The 20,915-nt window shown below is 40.3% G+C and overlaps 1 protein-coding gene and 1 long non-coding RNA gene across 3 annotated transcripts; one reads left to right on the top strand and one right to left on the bottom strand.

Moving 5' to 3' along the window:
* Positions 1-6,943: 6,943 nt before the first annotated feature.
* Positions 6,944-8,329, bottom strand: LOC129752840 (uncharacterized). The gene is made up of 2 exons (XM_055748623.1): positions 7,544-8,329; positions 6,944-7,462 (listed from the first exon to the last, which is right to left on the bottom strand). Exons 1-2 carry the CDS (start codon positions 8,327-8,329, stop codon positions 6,944-6,946), a joined length of 1,305 nt encoding a protein of 434 aa, XP_055604598.1.
* A 4,688-nt stretch (positions 8,330-13,017) lies between these two features.
* LOC129757081 (uncharacterized) lies at positions 13,018-15,091 on the top strand. Of its 2 annotated transcripts, XR_008739606.1 has the most exons (4): positions 13,018-13,277; positions 13,345-13,520; positions 13,583-13,987; positions 14,043-15,091. It is a non-coding gene; the product is annotated as an uncharacterized LOC129757081 (long non-coding RNA). The 2 variants fall into 2 exon arrangements; XR_008739605.1 differs by having other exon boundaries at positions 13,018-13,520.
* The last annotated feature ends 5,824 nt before the right edge of the window (positions 15,092-20,915 follow it).

Below are 20,915 nucleotides of genomic sequence, written 5' to 3'. Positions count from 1 at the left end.
TAGAGGGTTGACAATCAGTAGAGATCGGTAGAATAAGAGTTCTTCTTCAAGATGGACATGAATTTTGCGTCACGTGTCACATCAAATCACACCACATTTTATATTTTTTAATAAGCGATTCATAAAAATGCATCATTAGAAGGAAAATTTAGATTTAATGTTTAAGAATTTGATCAGCATTTACATTTCAAAACAAGATATTCGTCCTTCTCCCTCGCACTTTCTCCAACCACTACTAATGGGGCTCAGATTATAAATAATCCGAACACGTACAGAAATCATGTTAGATTAGCAAATTACGGAGCCGGCTAATTCTGGAAACTGTACGTACACCATATGCATAATGAGGTATGCAGGTTTAAATTCCCAATACAAATCCCAATCCCTACAGTGTTTTATAATCAACAGCAACAACAACTAGAAAACACTTTCGTTATTTATGGCTTTCGAAAAGTGCCAGTGCACCTAACACCGAAACATATGGCAACAAAATGCTGCTTTTGAATTATTTATTGGTCAATGAAGAGCTCTGTGACTGGGAATAAAACGAAATTCCTACCTGTCGATTATCCATTGATTAAGCATATTGCAACGAGAGATGTTGAGCAGGAAATGTTTAGTTGGCAAACAATCGATACATAGTCAAAGTTTCAAATACATACAATGTTCCAATGCAGTCCCAAACCCATGTTTTATGTTGACAAACAAACAGGGGGATTTCAACGATTGAACCTGGCTGCGAAAAGGATACTTACTGTCCACGGTTTTCATTTATGTACAGTCGTAATTTTTAGTTATTGTCTTCTTTTAAATATTATCACGAAGGGCTATAATATGAAAGATGATGAAAATAAGGCTATTTTGTTTTTTATTGGTGGTAAAAGTACCCCGGCCTCTGCTTATTTATTAAATCTTTCAAAGGGTGTGGAGATGGGGGGTTCGGAGGGTGCCGCAAGAAGAATTCGATATTTGTAAAAATATAAATCCAAACGTCTTGACATCCTGAAAGCAGTTGGTCTGTGCCTTTTTTTTGGGTACAGAACATAACAAATAAAATCTTGAGTATGACTCGTGTAGTAAGAAAAATAATCAAAAACTTCAACTTTGTTAAACGTATCTACCCGATCAGGAGAGCATATCAAAATAATAACTCAAACGTATCTCACCAAGATATTTACATCTGATTCAGTTATAATTAAGTACTCTAAATTTTCGATTTATATAAGTTAGATAAGTTTCTCCAATGTTAGAGTTAGATAAGTTTCTCCAATCTGAATTATACCTTATTCTGATTGACAGACTTGAATGGGGTTGAGCTCATTTTCAATGATAGATTTTTTTCGGATTGTCCTAAAATAAAATTATATACGTGCAACTGTTTATGAAACACGGACATCGAAGTCAACGGCCCAAACCGTGCATCAAATCCCGATCAGGAGGGAAAACAAAACTATCTCAAAATGAAATATTTTGATCATATTATTTAATTATATTAATTTTAGATATGCTCCTTTCAAGATAATGTCTCATTCAGATAGCATAGTGTGCATTTCACCCAACTTTTGACAGATCTTAGAGCAAGTTCACTGGTGTTAGAAGAAAGTGATAGAAATTGTGATAGTTGTAGCACAGTTGGGAAATTTTCTATCGCGGAAAATAGATCAAAAATGTTGGTCGTCCACCGGAGTGTTATAAGAAAAAGGTGCAGTTTTGACACTTCTAGCGGTGCCAAGTTTATTATTTTTCAATTTTGATCTAATTAGAATTTTTTTGAAATGACCGTTTAAGATAGAAATTTTATTTTGCAAAAAATGTTTCGGTTTTCAACAATATTTAATTATTCATTGAATAATTACCTGGCTAAAAAATTAATATTTAAATTTTGGGAGGATTATATTTAATAAAATTCAAAAGAACATAATTATTCATATAGATATAAAATATAAGAAGGTTTTACGGCTTTTCCATTAAAATGTCTATTGCAACCGCAACACAGTTGACTGGCATCGCTGTTCGTGACCCGCGGTGCTCTTTCGAAATTGTAAACAAATTTAATTGAAGATTTCATAATCAATTAAACAACAAGTTTAACCGTACTTTAATTAAAAGCTATCACAGCGAATGTTTCTTTGCTGTACTGTATTTATTTAATCGTTTTCGATCGTGTCAGGCGCTGTTGCTGCGGAAACTATCACCCTTCATCGAGTGCGTCCGCGTCCGTCTCGTCACAGGCACAGGTTTCATGGCCAGCAAAATGCAATGTCACAATCAAATATGCTGCACCCGATAATGGCCTCAGTCCCCAAGAAGAAAGTCCCTGATAAATTGGTCGAATGTACAAAACAACCCAGATGTGTTGTTCGTGTTGGGGTTTTGGATTGTGCCAAGAAGATTGACCTGTAATCAGCGCAAGGAAAAAAGAAACAAATCTACTGAGGCTATTTTTAAAATCAAGTAAGGTAAGTTAATTGATACAGTAGGATTTATTTAATGGTTGATCTCAATTTATTTTCCATTTTTAAGAATGACTGTATGGAAAATCCCATAGAATCGGCAAAGGAAGATGTTTTTGGAGCAAAGGTCTGGGTTTCAAAAAGCTAGAAAAAGCCATGAAAAGAAATTGTGTTCGCCTTGGAACTGCAGGTTGAAGGAGGAAGGGAGTCGTGGAGCAGCAGAATGTAATGGAGAAGATGATGGCCCGGTGAGTGGCAGTAAGAGGGGCCGAAAATTGGTTGCACAAGTCTCCAGTCCAAAACGTTCCGGAGGAAAATCTGTTTGCTGGATTTGGTAAATAAGCACGGAAGGGAGATGGTCGGGAAAATCAGGACTTGAGAAAGGAGAAAATCGTGTTTATGTTCATGAAGGTGAGTGTGTTGGATGAATTGTTCAGCAAAAACGCTAATCCTTTCTTTTTAACAGGTGTCCGAGAAAATCGAGCGTTGCATGAATTTTTGTCCACAGATATGGCTCAATCGTTAGGAGCCTTGGTGGGGTATATAAAATATATGGTCGCAAGGTGGACTATCTGGAGGCCATGCTACTGCATATAGACCAGGATTAGAAGGGCTGATAAGAGTCTTTAAAAGAAGAAGGTTGCAATGCAGTGGAAGGCTCGAGTAAGCCAACAACGGACCGGAAACGTCGCATTCAACAGCAATCGCTCTCGGGTTGTTTCAGCAAGTTGAGCTATGTGGAAGGCAAAATGCTATCGATTGAATCGTTGGTCACGAAAGTCGTTTAGGTACTATGGATGGACCAAACAATCCCAGAAAATGCAACTCTGTAACGAACTCTGCTCCATGCCAACCAAACAGCAAAAGCAAGAAATTTTGAACTTGGGATTTTTCTAACGATGCGATGTGATTGAATACCTAACTAACAGGAATTCCATTCGAAACGGTGCAAACATATGGGCCAACCGGACCCAGAAAAAGTTTTTCCGCTAAACCACAAGAGTTTTAAATCTATATTCCAGACTATCTGCAGAAGAAGTACCGGGTACGAGTAGATGATACCTTCAGATTTTTTTGGAACTAATAATGGCATCAACCAAAACATTTAATAATTTGTGAAGGTGATAATAAGTTGCAGATGATGTTACTTCCGGAAAAGTTTTCGATGTTAAAAGTAACAACCAGTTGTCTGCCGGTTCATGAACAAGTCACATCTCTCATATCCGGACATCCTGTCCGGCTTCTGTTACACTTACCAGGTTCTCTAGCGCCACTCCCAGTAATCAGTTGAGTTAATAGATCTCTGACATGAAAGGATTACCAGGTGAAGTGTAGATATTTCTCAATTTATTAATCATTTGAATTTGTTTTCACACATTTTTTATTGAATTACAGAAATAAAAAAAAAAAACCTAGATGAATTTTCATTTCTTCATTTTTTTAATTCATTCTTTCAACGAACGATTGTTTTTTATTAAAATTCATTAATAAAAAAGTTGTATTCAAAACAGAACAAAAAAAACTTAACTTTTAGTCGGAATCACTTTCACTTATGAGTGATTCAAAGGCTTGTGTTTCTTTTTGAAGATCTTTTAGGATTAGTTTTTTTTTTAAAATGAAGTACTCCTTTGCAAATTCGTCAAGGTTTTCAATAGGGGTTGCCATTATTTTGACGGATGTTGCCTCTTCCAGAGCCTTAGCATTGCGAGCTAGCACATCGTTTTTCTTGTTGATACTATCAACAAGTTTATCCATTACATCTTTTCGGCTATTGGTTATTGAAAATTTGCTGGCTTTTTGGCCCAAGGGCCTGTTTTCGGAGCTCGTTGGAGTAGCTGGTTCGCTATATTCCATCTCTGAAGTTGTTGGAGACTCGACGAAGTCCGGTATTGATTGCTGGCTAGAGTCTGTAATATTATCGATAAATATTAAATTTAGCATTTCGAGGGTACGGCTGAACGTTGCTGGGTGGAATGAGGACGATGAAAGATGTTAGGCCGAAAAGCAGAAGACGCCGAAAAGGAAAGTTGACCAAATATGCCATGAAACGAAAAACCCCTGGAAAGCGTAAGTTCAGGATAAGCACGATAAACGACAAGCAAAAGTCGAACTTTGAGTCGTAGTCGTAGAGATTAGAATCGAGTTATTTATAGGCGAGGTCATAAACGAGTATAAATGAGTACCTATTACTTTTTCCAAGGAATGTTTTCTCACGGTTCTAAGTGAGATCAAGGTTAGGTGCGTTGTTGACGAACAATCATTCGAATTAACATTTGACTTTATGTCAATTCAATTTGAAATCAATTCGGCCTGAACATTTCACTAAGTGTCCTTTAACAAGTTCGCCCAAGCAGCCTTCAGAATGTTTAAACTTTTTGAGTTAACACATACCAACACTTTTTGTAACGTTCGTGTTAAATTTTGGTTCGTTACGTAAAACCTCGATGCAGCCTTGCAATCTGAACTCCTTGAGGTTGTTTGGACCATGAAATTCTTAGACGCGGTTGATAATACGTCTTCATATGAGGTCCCACTACCTTGGTGCCTGAAAGCGAATACCTCACAATCAAGGTACTTTTGTACCAGTTTTTTCAGATGGCTGAAACGTTGCCGTAAAGCATCTGGTGGTCTTGTGGCCAAAGACGGTTGATGTCGAGCTGCATGTATCTGAATTTTTTCCCAAAATTTCGTCCTGGCTTGATCCGTCCCTACTGTTGCGTCGTTTGTAATCGTTTTCCACGAACGGCATATTTGGGTGTCTTCCACTTCACTAAAATTACGACCTCTTATACCGACGCTAAAGAAAAATTAATTAAAATTAATAATACTTATGACACAAAACAGAACTAAAAATACCTACTGGCTAGTCTCAACAGAACTGACATGAAGGCCTAGTTGACGCAGTTTTTGTTCAACCTGAGAAGGGTTGAAATAAAACTTATGCTTTTTCAGTTCAGCGGTTATATTTCGATTTGCTTTTGGCCCTTTATCTTTGAAGAATTCGAACAACTGTTTTAACAGAGATACTTCTCCTGGTTGCCAAATGTCTTGCGAAGGATCTAAAATCAATCATAACGTTACTTCAACATGAAACTAAATTTTGTTTTGTTAAAAGATTACCACTTGCAACGCTGTCGGATTGTTCGCCCTCATCCATTGGCGTTAGCTCGCAGTATGCGAAATGTCCGATGTCCAGCTCTTCCGCTGCTCCACCATAGTAATCCTGGATACTCATCTTTTAACTTATGATTTTGATTGTTCGTGTGTTTGTTTGTTCAATGTTATCTCAGCCGTCTTATTAAGAACTTGGGAGCTGAAATTAAGCATAAGTATTCTTTAGGACCAGGAAGGATGAAAATGCGGATTTCGGGTGAATTGTCGAGTTCATTCGAATTGCGCAGGGGCTTCGACAAGGTGATGGTCTATCCTGCATGATGTTCAACGTGGCGCTAGAAGGTGTTATTCGACGAGCGGTGGGCGAAATGCGGGGCACGACGAAGCCCGTCTCGAGGACTGTTGGAATACCATCAAGACAGCCATCAACAGTGCTGCGGAGAACGTCATCGATTATGTGTAGGCTTCGTGCCGCAAGCCGAAATGTGCCGGAACAAGGACGATACCTCTGATCGTGAGGTGATAAACAGGTGGAAGAAGCACTTCGATAAACACGTGAACGGCGCACATGCAGGGGATCAAGACGGTGGGGGAAGGTACATCGCCGGCGTAGCCAACGACGTAGAGGAGCCACTCCCAACGATGAGTGAAGTTAAGGAAGCCATTCGCCAGCTGAATAGAAACAAGTCGCCTGGGAAGAATGGCATCGCAGCTGAACTCATCAAAATGGGCCCGGACAAGTCGGCCGATTGCCTACACCGGTTGATAGTCCGGATCTGGGACATAGAACAGCTACCGGAGGAGTGGAAGGAGGGGTTATATGCCCTATCTACAAAAAGGGCGACAAATTGGACTGTGAGTACTACCGAGCGATCACTGTTCTCAATGCCGCCTACGAGGTGTTGTCCCGAATCCTACTCCGCCGCCTAACGCCACAAGCAAACGGATTCGTGGGAAGTCATTAATGCGAGGCACGATTTTCAACAGATCCAGTCAAATTATCTGCTTTGCCGATGACATTGATATAGTCGGCAGATCATCTGCGGCGGTGGAAGAGATCTACCAATTAACCTTGTTTCCGGTGAATGAGCTTCGTCCTAGTGACCCATTTGGCTAAGTGTCATTTTTTGGCCTTGCCTTTCACAAAGAAAACCAAATTATAATGATAAAAAATTAAATATCTATATTTAAAAAAAGTTGAAAATATATACAAAGTAAAATGAGGGGAAAAAGGGAGGAATGTTTAAGAAATATTTACAGAAAGGAATTTAAAAAAAAAGTAAACATCATAAAATTAGGTTATTTACAAACACAAATACGTAATAAAAAAAAACAAATTCAAATATAAATAAGGAATAGTAGCTATACACAAAAAATCAGTTGTTCCCCTTTTCATCCCACTGATGGTTTATAAGATCTGCCTGCAATCTCTCCGATTTTTCTTTGTCGATGAGGCTGCTCCATCTGTTGAACATTTGTTCAATATGGCTCGTGCCACTAGCAAATCCGGCGGTAGCTTCTGGCAGTGGTTCTTGAATTTGCTCGAAGAATGCGTTGTGCTCTTCAATCAGTTCTTGGGTTTCCGTCTCCATGTATCTGATTCGCATGTTGTGCAAAATAATACATGTTTCCATTATTTGGGACATCGTCTTCCTGTCCCACAATCTGCAGGGAACTTGAAGGATTCGCCAGACACCTTGCAGAATTCCAAAACACCTTTCTACATCTTTTCTGACGCCTTCTTGATGCTTGGCGAACAGAACCTGCTTGGCTGTTTTGGGCGCTTTAACGGTTTTGACAAAAACCGGATAATCGGGATAAATCCCGTCGCCCAACAGATACCCTGTTTCGTAGAGGTGATCTCCTACAGAGAAAGGGGGTCCCAGAAAATTTTCCTGAAAATTACAAAACTTATATTTCAAAATATATGATCTTACTAAATAAGTTAATTTTTCACTCAGAAACGAAAGAATTACCTTCACTATTTTAGCTATCAGCGGAGACCGATAAAGTACATTGAGGTCATTATTGGTCCCAGGACAACCAAAAAAGCTGTGCCATATATAGCAATTTTTGCTTGCCACAACCTCCAGGACGATCGTTGCAGTTTGACCTTTGCCTTGGAACTGCCCTTTCCACGCTGAAGGACAGTTCTTCCAGCGCCAGTGCATACAATCGATGCTCCCCACCATACCTGGAAAACCTCGTTCGCTATTTTCGGCTCTCAGCTTTGAAATTTCGCTAGGATTAGGAGACCGTAGATATTCGCTAGCGAACAGCTCAGTAATACCTTCGCAAAATTTACGGAGGATTTCCAGGCTGGTTGATTTACCGACGCGGAGGTTTTCGTCCAGAGAGTCAGCCGAGGCACCATAAGCTAACATGCGCAATGCGACGGTGCACTTTTGCATGGTAGACAGACCCAATTTATGTGCAGCGTCGGACCGTTGCTGGAAGTACTGATATTTTCTGGCAAGCTCACTTGATATGTGCACATACATCTCGCGTGGCATGCGATAACGACGCAAAAATGTTTTTGCGTCGTATGTGGGGTACAGCGCGAAGTAATCATTATAGAATCGTTGATTCGCTTCCGGAAAATTCCTTTCGATGTTAGGTTTTCGACCAGCACGCGATCCTCTGCCGGTTGATAGTTGCGAATGGGCTATCTCCTGCACCAAAACTTCCTCCTCTTCGTCCTCGATGTTCAAAGCGGTGAACAGCTGGGCTTGCTCGAACACGGTTTCAAAGGAATTGTCCATAATACCTTGAGCACAACAAAAAGCGTAAATGTTAAAATTATTACAATATCAGATTCCAGATTTAAATTAAAAAACAGATATCAGAATGATCAAACAACACCAGCTACGACAGAGTAATGCCCAGTATTCCGTAGGATCCACTTTGTTTAAAAGACAAAACCAGCAACGAAAGAATAGTGACCAGCATTTCACGGCATCCACTGACTTTAAGAAACAACACATACGACTGGGATACGAGTGAAAAGAAGTAGATTTTGCTGGAAGAACTGTGCAACATCGCTAAGTCCCTCCAGTTGAACAAAGCTCCGTTTCCGGATGGCATCCCATATGTAGCAGTGAAGGCCTGAAATGTTCCGGTCATCACTGCAACAGTACGTGGAGTATAGGCTCTTCCTAGACGTGTGTAAGTGGCAGACGAAGCCAGGCTGAAGAAGAGGAGAGGATACCGGTTTTGCCCATTGGTCACCCTTGACGTGAAAAAAACCCTTCAACAGCGTCAGTTGGGCAACGATTGTGCCGTCGCTCATTCATATGAGGATTCCGGCATACATCTGAAGGATAGTGGAGTATCACTTCCAAAAGCCTCAACTACAGTATACGACCAGGGAGGGATTGGAAACAGTGAGTGTCTCGGCAGGAGTTCAACAAGGATCGATACTTGGCCCGGTATTGTGGAACATTGTCTACGACGAACTGCTGAGACTGTGTCTCCCCACGGGAGTGAGACTTTTGGAATTCACCGACGACGTGGTTCTCCTGGCATCGGGCCTATCAACCGCAGAGGTCCAGCTACTCGCCACAGTAGCGATTGAGAAGGTAGAAAGTTGGATGCCAGTGGAACAGCTCGTAATGCGGCCGGTGGACTTATCGCTTGATCGGATTGTGAATGGATCGGAGACATGCAGAGGTGGATTTATGCATGACACAGTTCGGATGCTTCATGCAGTAAAACCATCGGTTTGGACACGTGGCCTCGCCATTCTGCCCAACCTGCAATCCGTAAAAAGGATCTACCACCTGGGTGATCAACTAATAAAAAAAAAGAATTCAAGAGACAACACCAGCAACCGACAAGGTAGTGCCCGGCACTTCACGGCATCCACTGAGTTCAAGAGACAAAACCAGCAACCGACAGGCCCATGCCCGGCATCCATTGAGTGTAAAGCCTAGTCCACACTAGACAATTTGGACTGCGATTTCAGTTGCTGAGACTTGTCTTACATTTGATGAGATGCAGGTCTCAGGTCTCCCGACAAGTATGAGACCTTCGGGAAGCGGAGATACCATTCGGGGTGGTCGTGACGGGATTCTAGCTTGATAGTTCCTCAATCGCCCATACTTTGATGGTTAGAAATCCTGCTGGAGTGAATACTTAGAGAGCGCTACCTAATCGGCACACGTTTCGAGGTCCCCGGGGTAGTGGAGGCTGTGACCGGCGTGAGTTACTATGAAAGCGTTACCTAACCGGCACACGTCTCGGGGTTTTCCGTACCAGACTGAAGTTGGCGATAGAGAAAAGGAGAAAGATAGTAAAGGAGAAAGACCAAAATTGAGAAAGAGGGAAAGGGTGAGATGTATGTGAGTGCATGAGCACAGCCTACCCCTTGATGTAGTATCATAGGGTGAAACAAAGGGGCACATCTGGCACACGAAGCCCAAGGTGTTTTTAGTGGGACGAACTAACTCACGGCTGCAAACACTTGGCTGTTCTGGTTTGATGTCAAATTTCCATCTTGTAAAAAAAAGTATAAGACCTTTAGCAACCAAGATGTAAACATAAACAAGTCTCAGTAACCGAAATCGCAGTCCAAGTTGCCTAGTGTGGACTAGGCTTGAGAAACAACACCAGCAACGATAGGGTAGTGTCCGGCATTTCACGCATCAGCTGAGTTTAAGAGAAACACCAACAACGACAGGGTAGTTACTGGCATGTCACGGCATTCGCTGAATTAAAGAGGAAACACCAACAAAGAAAGGGTAGTGTCCTGCATATCACGGCATTCAGTTAAAGACAACAAGAGCAACAACAGGGTAATGCCCAGTATTCCGTAGCATCCATTGAATTCAAAAGACAACACGAGCAACGACAGGGTAATGCCCAGTATTCCGCAGCATCTACTGAGTTCAAGAGACAACACCAGTAACGACGGAGTAGCGTCCAGTATTTCACAACATTCGCTGAGTTCAAGAGACAAAACCAGCAACCGACAGGGTAGTGCCCGGTATTTCATGGCATCCATTGAGTTAAGAAACAACACCAGCAACGACAGGGTAGTGTCCGGCATTTTAAGGCATCTGATCCGAAAATACTCTACCTTTTGTGTATGCCGAGCTGCCTGGTACGTCGCGCCTCTGTGTGTAGGATACCTCCAACGTTACCGTCGCGGAGTATCCGAGTCAAACTCGCCCTTTGTGACGGAGGCTGTGGGGATAAGAAAAGACCTTCTCCGCAGTCTTAATCGTAGGGGGAAGAGTATTCACGTTGCGGAGTACTCTCGGCTAGAGTGGACTCAAGACGCCATCGGATGAGCCACTCGAGTCGGGTAGGATGACATCATCGTCGGGATTAATCCGAGTCGCAAGCGTTAAAGACCCGTACGTGTGCTGTGACAGGCGCGAGTCTAGAATGAGCACAAGCGATTCAGCACACGACAGGCAAAAAGCCTAGGGTTGCCAGCCGCAAAATTGAAAGCCAAATGAAGGAGGAAGTCCGGACCACGGTCGGAGTAGAATGCCTTTTCGTCGGGAGGCATTAGAGTAGTGAGCGTCCGATCCTAGCTGTAAAGCGTACAAAGATAAGACTCTACCTTCTGCGTATGCCGAGCTGTTGGGTACGTCGCGAACGTTGTGTAGGATCCCTCCCCCGCCGCAGAGTATCTGAGTTGAACGCGCAAGAAGCAGGGTATATATGCTGGAGTTTTGACTTGAAATGGAATTAGCTGATGAGCGCTCGGGTACAGCCTTCGAAGCAGGTCCGGATGGGAATTATGACCAGAGGCCCCAGGTGGACTTTATGGCGTAGGGGTACTTAGTATCATGAGTCGACCAATTGCATCCATGGACCCAGGGTAGCATACTGTGGATATATTATAAATATTGATTCCTCTACTGATTTGAAGAGTATCAATATTCTGATCACTTAACAGTATTAGAAAAAAAATAATTTAAACATATTCATGTGGTAAAAGAAATAATTTTATATTAGTTTTTACTCAAAGGGTTGTCTATGGGCGGACACTACGAATTACTTCACCAAAGTAGTCACCAATGGCACAAAAACGTAACAAAATGACTGAGATCACTTGCACAGGTCTCGTGAGTACGTGTTTTCCAATACTGAACGTTCTATGAAGCCAGTCATAAAAGTTTTTTTTTTACAAAATATTTAAATAATTAACTTTTGTTTCGAAAGAACTAGAGAAAAATTGTCTATGACCGGATAGTAAAATTTAAAGTTTCTCAGATGACAAAAATAGTTTCGTTATTGAATTCTTATCTTCTGCAAATAATTTGAGGGTGCTACTCAGAGATAAAAAAAATGAAAGTTTCAAGTTGAAATCATTTTTTTTTGTAAATTGTTTATTTGAAACGGCTCATACCAAGTTGAAATCATCTATAATTTTGAATATTCTCTTGACCAGTCATAGACAAAGCGCATTTTTTAATTTTGCTAATATTTCGTTTGAACTTCCATTTTGTTATCTTAAATCTGTTTGTTCCGATGGGTTTTGCTATTTTCTAAAGCAAATCTCGAGCTATACTCAATAACTTAAAACTAAATCGAGTGTTTGCAACAGTGATTGAAATCCTCAACCATTTTCTCATCAGAGGCATTCAAAATACACACTTTGAGGCCTCGTATAGTAATACAGAAGACGATACATATACATTCATTCAAACCTCCCCCCATGAGGAGGATCTGCTCCGAGAGACACTATCCGTTCGCTGCTCAGAACGAACACTCTCAACGTTCGGTCGCTACATGATGCATGAAGTAGACGAGGCACACATACTCATTTACGTTATTGAATTTGATGGACTCGATGGACTCAAGCCGATAGCTGTCGTTGAGGACAACATCTTCAACCTCGCCGCAAAGGTTGAGGCAACAACGACAACAACCGAACTTATTGCATTGCATAGGCCCGCAACGTATGGAGCAAGGAGAGGAGAGGAAAAGAAACGAAAAAACTAGCTGCCTGCGTGCGGTTGCTGTGCAATAATAGCAATAGCAGAAAAACCTCAGGTATTCGATCCAGGCACAAACGAGGAGACTCGGGTTTGCTCTGCCTTTTGAATTCGGTTCCCTCAAGAATGTAACAGGAGATGAGAGAGAGCCATTCGTTTGGTTTTTTGGATTCGCTGCCTCGAATGTATATTGCTTCTTGAAGGCGGGCCATGTGAGAGCATATGCATCATCGGTTTTGTCGTTTTCGCTGCCTCAAAGCAACCTTTGCTTCCGAGTAAAGCGATGAGCGAGAGATGGTTGATCAATTCATGCTCAGCAAAATTCAATCACTGGTTTGCAAGCAAAGTTTTGGTCAAGTGTAAGCCTAGTCCACACTCGGCAACTTGAAATGCGATTTCGGTTGCTGAGACTTGTTTATGTTTACATCTTGGTTGCTGAATGTCTCCCATACTAGTCGGGAGACTTGAGACGAGTATCTCATCAAATCTAAACAAAAACAAGTCTCAGCAACCGAAATCGCAGTCCAAGTAACCTCGTGTGGACTAGGCTTTAATGCGTCAAGTGTTTATGCCAGTCATCATCGGATCGGAAAACAACAAACAGCTGTCCGCGTTCGTATTATTTATTTAACCACCGCGCACCGCCTAGATTACACATTATAAAAAGCAGCCGTGACGGTACGGGATTGTGTCCGAGGAGTCTTCCGTCTATCGACCCGCTTCGTATGAGACCGATGCCAATGTTACTGCGAAATGACCGGTAATTGTAGCCACAAAAACAACTCTACCCCCAAGCGTTATTGTAGCAGAGATTATTATGTTCCCAGGAAGCGCAGGAACGCATTGGTTAGCCGCGAATATCCAGCTTTGATTAGCTTATTTCGGCGAAATCATTTCACGTTCCGAAACATTCCCGACAATCTCCGCTCGGCAGCCAAAGCGGCCTTAACCACCACCGCTTCAGTTCTGATTCCAAGGAAAATACAGCAATAGTTCTGAGAAGGTAAAATTTTGGTTTAGAGTCTCGAAAGGGAAACCTGAATGTTAATTTACTTTTATTTACAGCTTCGTACTCGAGTTAGAATCGAGGGCAATGCCTTTCGCGATATCCAACTTCCGGATCCGAGGGTTCTACCAGTGATAAAAGTTCCCTGCCAAGATTCACGGCCACCCCTACTGACGTGTGAAAGATTCCTTAAAATGGACAAAGGAGTGTCGATCTGAGCAATATGCAAAATGCGTAGCACCAACAACATCTCCGGTGTGGATTTGAAGATAATGAAGAGGAAAAAAAAAGCAGCCCACTGCCCCGTCCCCCTTCTTGTGCGATCCATATAATCACCAGCTCGGTCTGATCATTTTCTCGAAGAACTCATGACTATACCGGGCAAAGTGGTTTGTCCTCGTAGAATGACGTTCGCGTCCGAATACTGTAAGAGCCGTCGGTATTTTCGGGATTTGGAATTAGAGGTAGTAGTTCAGGTTTCATTGCTCATAAGTTTTGTAACCTTATTATGATTTTTAGGATCCCCTCAAACGGGCGGAGTGGTACTACAAATGTTAAAGCAGAAATAGGAGCGCTATTACGAGGCGTAGCAAAAAGCTCCCATATCCCAACGACAAAATATGATGCTCACCAATCTAGCTGAAGAACAGAAACAGATAGAAAATTAATAGTTCATTCCTTCAAAGCTGAAGCAAAGTAGTAATTTAGTTTAGACTTCATTGCTTTGAACAATTCTCGCAAGATTAAGAGCAAGTGTTAGCTGAAATTTAAAAGCCGATTATACGAGCTTTGATTTTAAACGATACGAGTCTAAAGCCTAGTCCACACTAGGCAACATGAATTGCGATTTTTGTTATGAGACGAACTTTGTTGTCTGTTGTTGTTGTTGGAAACCTGAGACGGTCTCAGTGTCTCCCGAAGAAAATGGGAGACGCTGAGACCGTCTCGAGACGAACCGTCTCCTAGTGTGGACTAGGCTTAAGTATACAATAATAAATGTACTGTTGATTTGTTTTTGTTTGCATTCTGTTCTGCACTGCATCAGCTACGTTTATTTTGTTTTAAAAAAAACGGTTTTGTGGTCTCGGTCCGTTACCGCGGTTTTCGCATACAAATAATCCGATGTAGTATCCCAGATGGTTAATTTAGAACTGCCTCGGTTAATCCGGATACCATTCAAACGGAGTATTCTTAATTAAATTTGACATTCCAACAGACAACCGACCCAGGGTTGCAAATTCATGTAGGAAAAACCTAATAAATTTGGTTTGGTCTCCGGTCGTGGATTGTAGCTTGTCGTACTGGATGTTTCTCAGCTAAGGAGCATTAAGCGACGTGCATTAACTTCCTGTTGAGTCGACCTCAGGCTAGGCTCAATAGAATTCACCTTACAAAGTTGGGAGCCATTTTCATGCTGTCGTACTGGACGATCTATTCGAGGTTCCAATGGGGGTTTCTAGGGTTGCAGCTGACAAAGATTTTGTCGAAACGAAGGGAAAGATGACGGAGGAAATTGCAATTGCTAGAAAAGAAACTAAAACCCGATCCACTTTTCTAGAAAACATACTTTGTCTGTCGTTGTGCATGAGTGACTTGTGCTGTTGGTAATGTTCCAAAAGAAAAACGCTTGCATGTTGAAGTTGTGATATCGGTTTTTTTTTGGTAATAAAGTTTGTTTTTGTTTTCACCGCAAAAAAAAATTGAATCCTTTTTTTATTGACATTCAAATATTAAAGCATTGTAATTTTTAAATAGCGTGTGAGAAAATATGCTGACTTAAAAATAAATGTCCTATGATTTGCTAATGTGGTCTATCGGATAGGCTAGAAATCTATCATTACTTTTCTGAAATCATTACAAAAAATGTTTGATTAAACTCACCTGCTAAATTGACGACGGCAAACAAAATTGACGGCAAACGCTCAACAAAATCGACGGAAAACGGTCAACAGAATCGACGACAAACGGCAAACGGCAAAAAAATGAAGACAAACCACGCGGGATCACTGCAGTTAAAAATGGCAGAGGCTTCCTAATAACTTTTTAACCCGACTATGCTGCACGGAAACTTAAAAAAACTGACGGCAAATGTCATATTCGCGTAGCAATACTGTATTGCTACGCCGGCTGTATCACTCCGGTTCGGTGTTGCAAAATACCATGTTTTTCTATCACCCTCAGCCAAAAAGTGTTATATGATATAAATTTTGCAGCGCGAAACTGTTCGAATATCAGATTTTCCCAACACCGGTGGACGGCAAATGTGTTGTGATGTGTTGTAAACCTTCGAAATTTCTATCTCCATCTCAACCAGTGAACTTGCTCTTACGGGTTTTTCTTAAGGAGAAAAAGAATAACTTTTCGATTCCATCGCCCATTGGACAAAACAAAACCTATCAAAATTATAACTTATCAAGATATGAGTGCTTCGAGAAAAATTTCTAGTGGAATGTCAATAAACCACATTATATGCTTAAACCATGCTCCATTTTTGGTTTCAAAAAAATTGGATTCAATTTTATGGATCTGTACGGTTTGGGCCGTTGACTTCGATGTCCGATAGGAGCCTATCAAAAACTGATATAACTTAGATATGAGCGTATCGATTTTTTGATATAATTTGAGATATTTTAACATCCTACGAGTACTGAATTATAATTCATTTAGATAGAAAAAATGTATCAGAATATCTCATCTTGATATAATTTTGTTTTTCCCTCCTGATCGGGTATGCGTCAGTGCAAAAATATTTCTGCGTGGAAATAATTTGCACAGGAGTGTAAATGGGTGCAATTTCTGCAATAATAGGTCAAACAATCATTTTTGATCGGACCACGTTCACCATGTGACTGAGTTTTAGTGAAAAGCCTCGGGACCGACATCTAGGGATGCGTTTCACTTATGGTCCTAAGTGATTCGTTGATGCTGTCTATGAAGATGCCTTTACTTTTTGGATGAATTGGTGCCATCCATGGAAACTTGACAGCCGCTGCTGCGGCACTTCCGCTTGAACTGTGCACTGCTAAGCGCCCCTATATATCTTCGCCGACCGTGACGTTGGCTCCGGCCAACAATTTGATAATTTATTTGATCAACATAAACAATTGCTTTGTTAAAAAAAATTCTTGTTGTTGACCGGAATACATGTAAGTTTTATTTAAAGTTGAAATCGAAACATGCCAAAATAATATATTATTTAAAAAGCGTGTTGCTATACTTACCACTTTCAAAAAAGTTAAGCGATGAAGTCATTATTTTGATAAATAATTTGGGAATTTGGGAAGAAAAATCGCCGAACAATTTCAAGAGCACGCAGTCGAATTGGAAATGACAGCTGCAAAACTCGTATTAGTATTGGTGTGAAGATGTTCAACAGACGACCTGGTTGAAATCGATCGAAGTCAATTGGGAAGAGACAGATGATCAACTGTCAAGATCCATTCCTGCTTGTTTCGACCTATTTCAACCTGTTTCCATCAACTTTCATTGAACACACATATTGCAAACGTATGTATTATGTTTGCTGGTAAATTGATAATTTATTGAACGTGTAATTTTCGTTCGCATTCTAGCTTGAAATAATTTATTGCTGCAAAACCGCCTTCTCGAGAACTGATGGAAATAAATGCATTCAATTATGTTGGATGATAACAACACTTGATTTCTGTGTGATTTTTTACTACCCGAATACTTTTGCTAGCAAATAAAGGAACGAAAGTACAGGTACAGCCAGACTGGATAATGATTAGGAAATCATTAGAATTGATAAATTATGTCGTCTATTCTGTAATTGGTTTTTCTATGTTTCGTCGGTTCTGATTAAGGGGGGGGGGGGGGGGGGGGGTAGGGTCTAATACTTTCAAAAAATCGATTTTTTTTATTTTTTTATTTTCTTATTGCAAAACATTTCAAGAATGTTGTGTCAAATTTTCAAGTCAATTGAAGCAAAACTGTAGAAATTATAGGCCTTTATCTCCTCCTATCTAATACTGCAAGAAAGCAAGAGCAGAAATTTCAAACGCGTTTTTCTCGAAAGCACATTTTTAAAGTCCGTGGACATCGTCATTTGAAAACTACTTCACCGATTCTTTTCAAATTTGGAACATATTTTCTACATATTAAATACCAGACCCCAACGTTTTTCTTTTTTTGTTTTTTTAATTTGGGGAGATTTTACAGATGATAAATGGCGGATTTTTTCGTGAAAAATCGTAGTTTTTACTTCAGACAGCCACAAAAATTTCATTAAAATTTTTTTAAGTTAAATAAAAACGTTGGGGTCCAGAAAAAACATCTATTAAAAATATTTTGCTCTGATTTTTTGACTTCAGATGATTCTGTGCTGAGATACAGTGTCCACCGCAAATCCTGTTTTCTAAAAGGCATCCTCGAAAGTGCTCCGTCACCGGCTCATTTTTCAATATTTTTCTACGAAAAAATTACTAAATGTTCTTTCAACAATGCTTTGTATAATGCAAAAAATTTGAATACATTTGTTTGAACGATAGCTTTAGAAAAAAATCGTGAACCCAACGTTCCCCCTCCACGTTAAGTCATGCCTATACGTTGTCATGTCATGACTATTTTTCCAGTCTTGTTTTGTCGTATCATTTGTAAACACGGCTCCATTTTCAAACCTGGATAACCGAGAAACCTCTTTAAGTTAGAGAAATCTCCAGGTCCCATGCTTTTTTTGGTCCAAAACCTCTACAAGTAAGAAAATGAAACCTCTATAAGCAAGTTTTTTTTAACTGGTTATTCGGTAATTCAAGGTGTACCCCTCGCTCCTTTCAATGGGGAGATAGGAAAGAGTCAGAGGGCTTTCATGGAATTTTCTTGAAAAACTCGAAAAATAATCGAGCAAATGTAATCAAGTTTAGCATGGGCGGGTTTTAAGTACAAGGAATGTACCACCATCGAAGAAGGTTTGGTACTTCACCCTCCTTTCAGTGGAGAAAGAAATGAGAAGGGGGCTCCTATATATTTTTGTTTGCGCAACTCGAACAATTATCGAGTAAATAGAACCAAATTTATCATGGAGAGATATTTCAGATCGAAAAAGGATTTAATGATGATTTGGCACCCCTATTTGTTTCAGTGGGGAGATAGGAAAGGAGGAGGGGTCACCCCTATAAATCTTGGCACAACACTAGTACCAATCAAGCAAATGAAAACAAATTTTATATGAAAGAGTATTTGAATAAGAGAAATGTTTATATGAAGAATTCAGATCCCTCTTTCCTTACAATATTAATTTAAATATGTTCATTGACACGTGCGGCGAGATGAAACGCTAGATAGAAGAATTTGTAAAGGCATGAAGAATAGGCAGATAGGGAAGCATCAGATGAGCTTCATAGGATAAAGTTTGGATAGGTGTTGAAACTGTAAGTCTAGGGCATTTTTTATTGAAAAGCATGAAAGTGTGGTGGTACGCCTTTGCCGTACAACAGACTACTCTGTATAGGAAGCGTGATCGACTTTTGGTCAACACATTCCTAAACACAGCAGGCCAGTTGGATTGTGTTCTGTGAATACACAATCAGGCAAAAAACGTAGCACCACACCGAATTACATGTGCTTTTCTTAGATGCGCACCCGATTCTAGCGATGATTGCAATTTTTGGGTTTCGCTTAGAGTAGTTGCTACTCGTTGATTTTTCACATTTTATCTACTCGGCGTCGCAAAGTAGGAACCTCTCTTCTTCTAATGGAGAGATACAAAGTGCCCAGGGGGCCTCCCGTACCATTTTTACAAAACCCAAGAACTAATCCTGAAAATGGAACCGAGTTTGGTGGGTGATGATATTTGAAGGCGAAAAGTGTGTCCGTATGCGGTAGCCTTGGTATTACAAAATTGATTGAAGGTAATGACCCTGATCATTTGAACTTAATACTTATAACAAAGGAAACAACTGCTTGATTACGGCATTTACAAAATACAGATACAATATTTCAGAAGAAATAACTCCAGCGAATATATATAGCAGATAAACTCCTATGCATGAGCGTGTGTGAAATTTTCACCTACGGGGAGCTTTTACCGCTCATGTTGGGGGATTCAATTCCTCAGAGAAATCCCTTTTGGCAATATTTCCTGAAACTTCGAGACCTTACTGTGATGTGTCTCCTGGCATCATTCAATCCTCAGGAGCTAAACAAATTAAGAAGGTTGATCAAAGACCATCACAGTTCGTTCCTCGCTATGTTCAACGAACAATTAAAACCAAAAATGTATTTTCTCGTACATTACCCTTCAGCTATAAAAAATGGACTTCTGATTCGTACGGATGCAAGAAGAGGAGAGAGTAAGAACCGGGAATTGAAACAATATGCACGAGTTTCATTCAACAGAATAAATCTGAGTAAATCCATTTCCATAAAAGAGGCGTATAAAAATGCTTATATTGCTCTGATTAATTATGAGAAGAAGACTTTTTAAGCTGAACAGACCTGCGAATATCGTTGTAAGTCAGCTTGAATGGCCCGAATTGAGACAGCAATTTGGAAACAACACTATGTGTCAATTCTCTAAATTCGCCCTATTCATCGATATTCCAATCAATGGCATTTCTTGCCTTAAAACTGTAAACATTTTTTCAAAGTGTGCGGATTTTTCAAAGTCCACTGAAAAACGTTGATGAAATAAAAATACAATGAAGAGACTGAGAGAGACGATACTTAAAATGTCAAAACTTGCAGGAGGCATATATTCGGTTATTAATGCCATAACCTTTGAAAGTTTTAGTGATTAAATGCAATGTTACTTTGTAAACATAGAAGATACGGCTAGTGCGCAGTTATATGATATGGAGAACATGAAATACTATCTACAAACGATGCATCGCCTGAATAACGTTAAATTGGGACTGGCAAAACCAGTTTTGACGTTATCAATGAAATGCTGAAGTAAGTAGTATGATAACGAACATCAAAACAAAAAACTTTAATTAATTTTAATACCAAAGGTTACCTTAGAAATACCTTTCCGAATGGTCATTAAAACATATATGGACTCCCGATGCTCATCCGAAGAGTAATTTCTCAGCCGTAGCACAAATTGGGATCAGTACTCTGACCGATTGTAACACCAATGAGATGTTCACCAACTCTTCAAAAAGGATATAATGGCCCTGAAAAAGGCCGTTTGCAGATCCAGAGGACTATCAACCTCTGGAACAGGAGTAAGCGTGGCAGCAGATGCCCTTTTGGCAGGGCCACCATTCACCAAACCCGGCGTAAATGTTGCGGTTTCTTCCTCATCGAGGGCTATTCGGAACTACTGCGCCAGTCAATGGGAAACAACCAAACTTGATCAGGAGGGAAAAACTAAATTATATCAAGATGAAATATTTCGATACTAATTTTCTTCCTATCTAAATGAGTTATTAT

This window comes from Uranotaenia lowii, chromosome 3, assembly GCF_029784155.1.
Source record: "Uranotaenia lowii strain MFRU-FL chromosome 3, ASM2978415v1, whole genome shotgun sequence".
In the NCBI taxonomy this organism is placed as follows: domain Eukaryota; kingdom Metazoa; phylum Arthropoda; class Insecta; order Diptera; family Culicidae; genus Uranotaenia; species Uranotaenia lowii.
Note: the sequence above shows the minus strand (reverse complement) of the source record. Positions and strands in the feature narration are given on the sequence as shown.

Excerpts from the sequence above, each read along its gene's own strand:
- LOC129752840 (XM_055748623.1), bottom strand. The coding sequence starts at position 8,329 with ATGGACAATTCCTTTGAAACCGTGTTCGAGCAAGCCCAGCTGTTCACC. Across the intron at positions 7,463-7,543 it reads TGATAGCTAAAATAGTGAAG|GAAAATTTTCTGGGACCCCC; the intron begins GTAATTCTTTCG and ends TGTAATTTTCAG.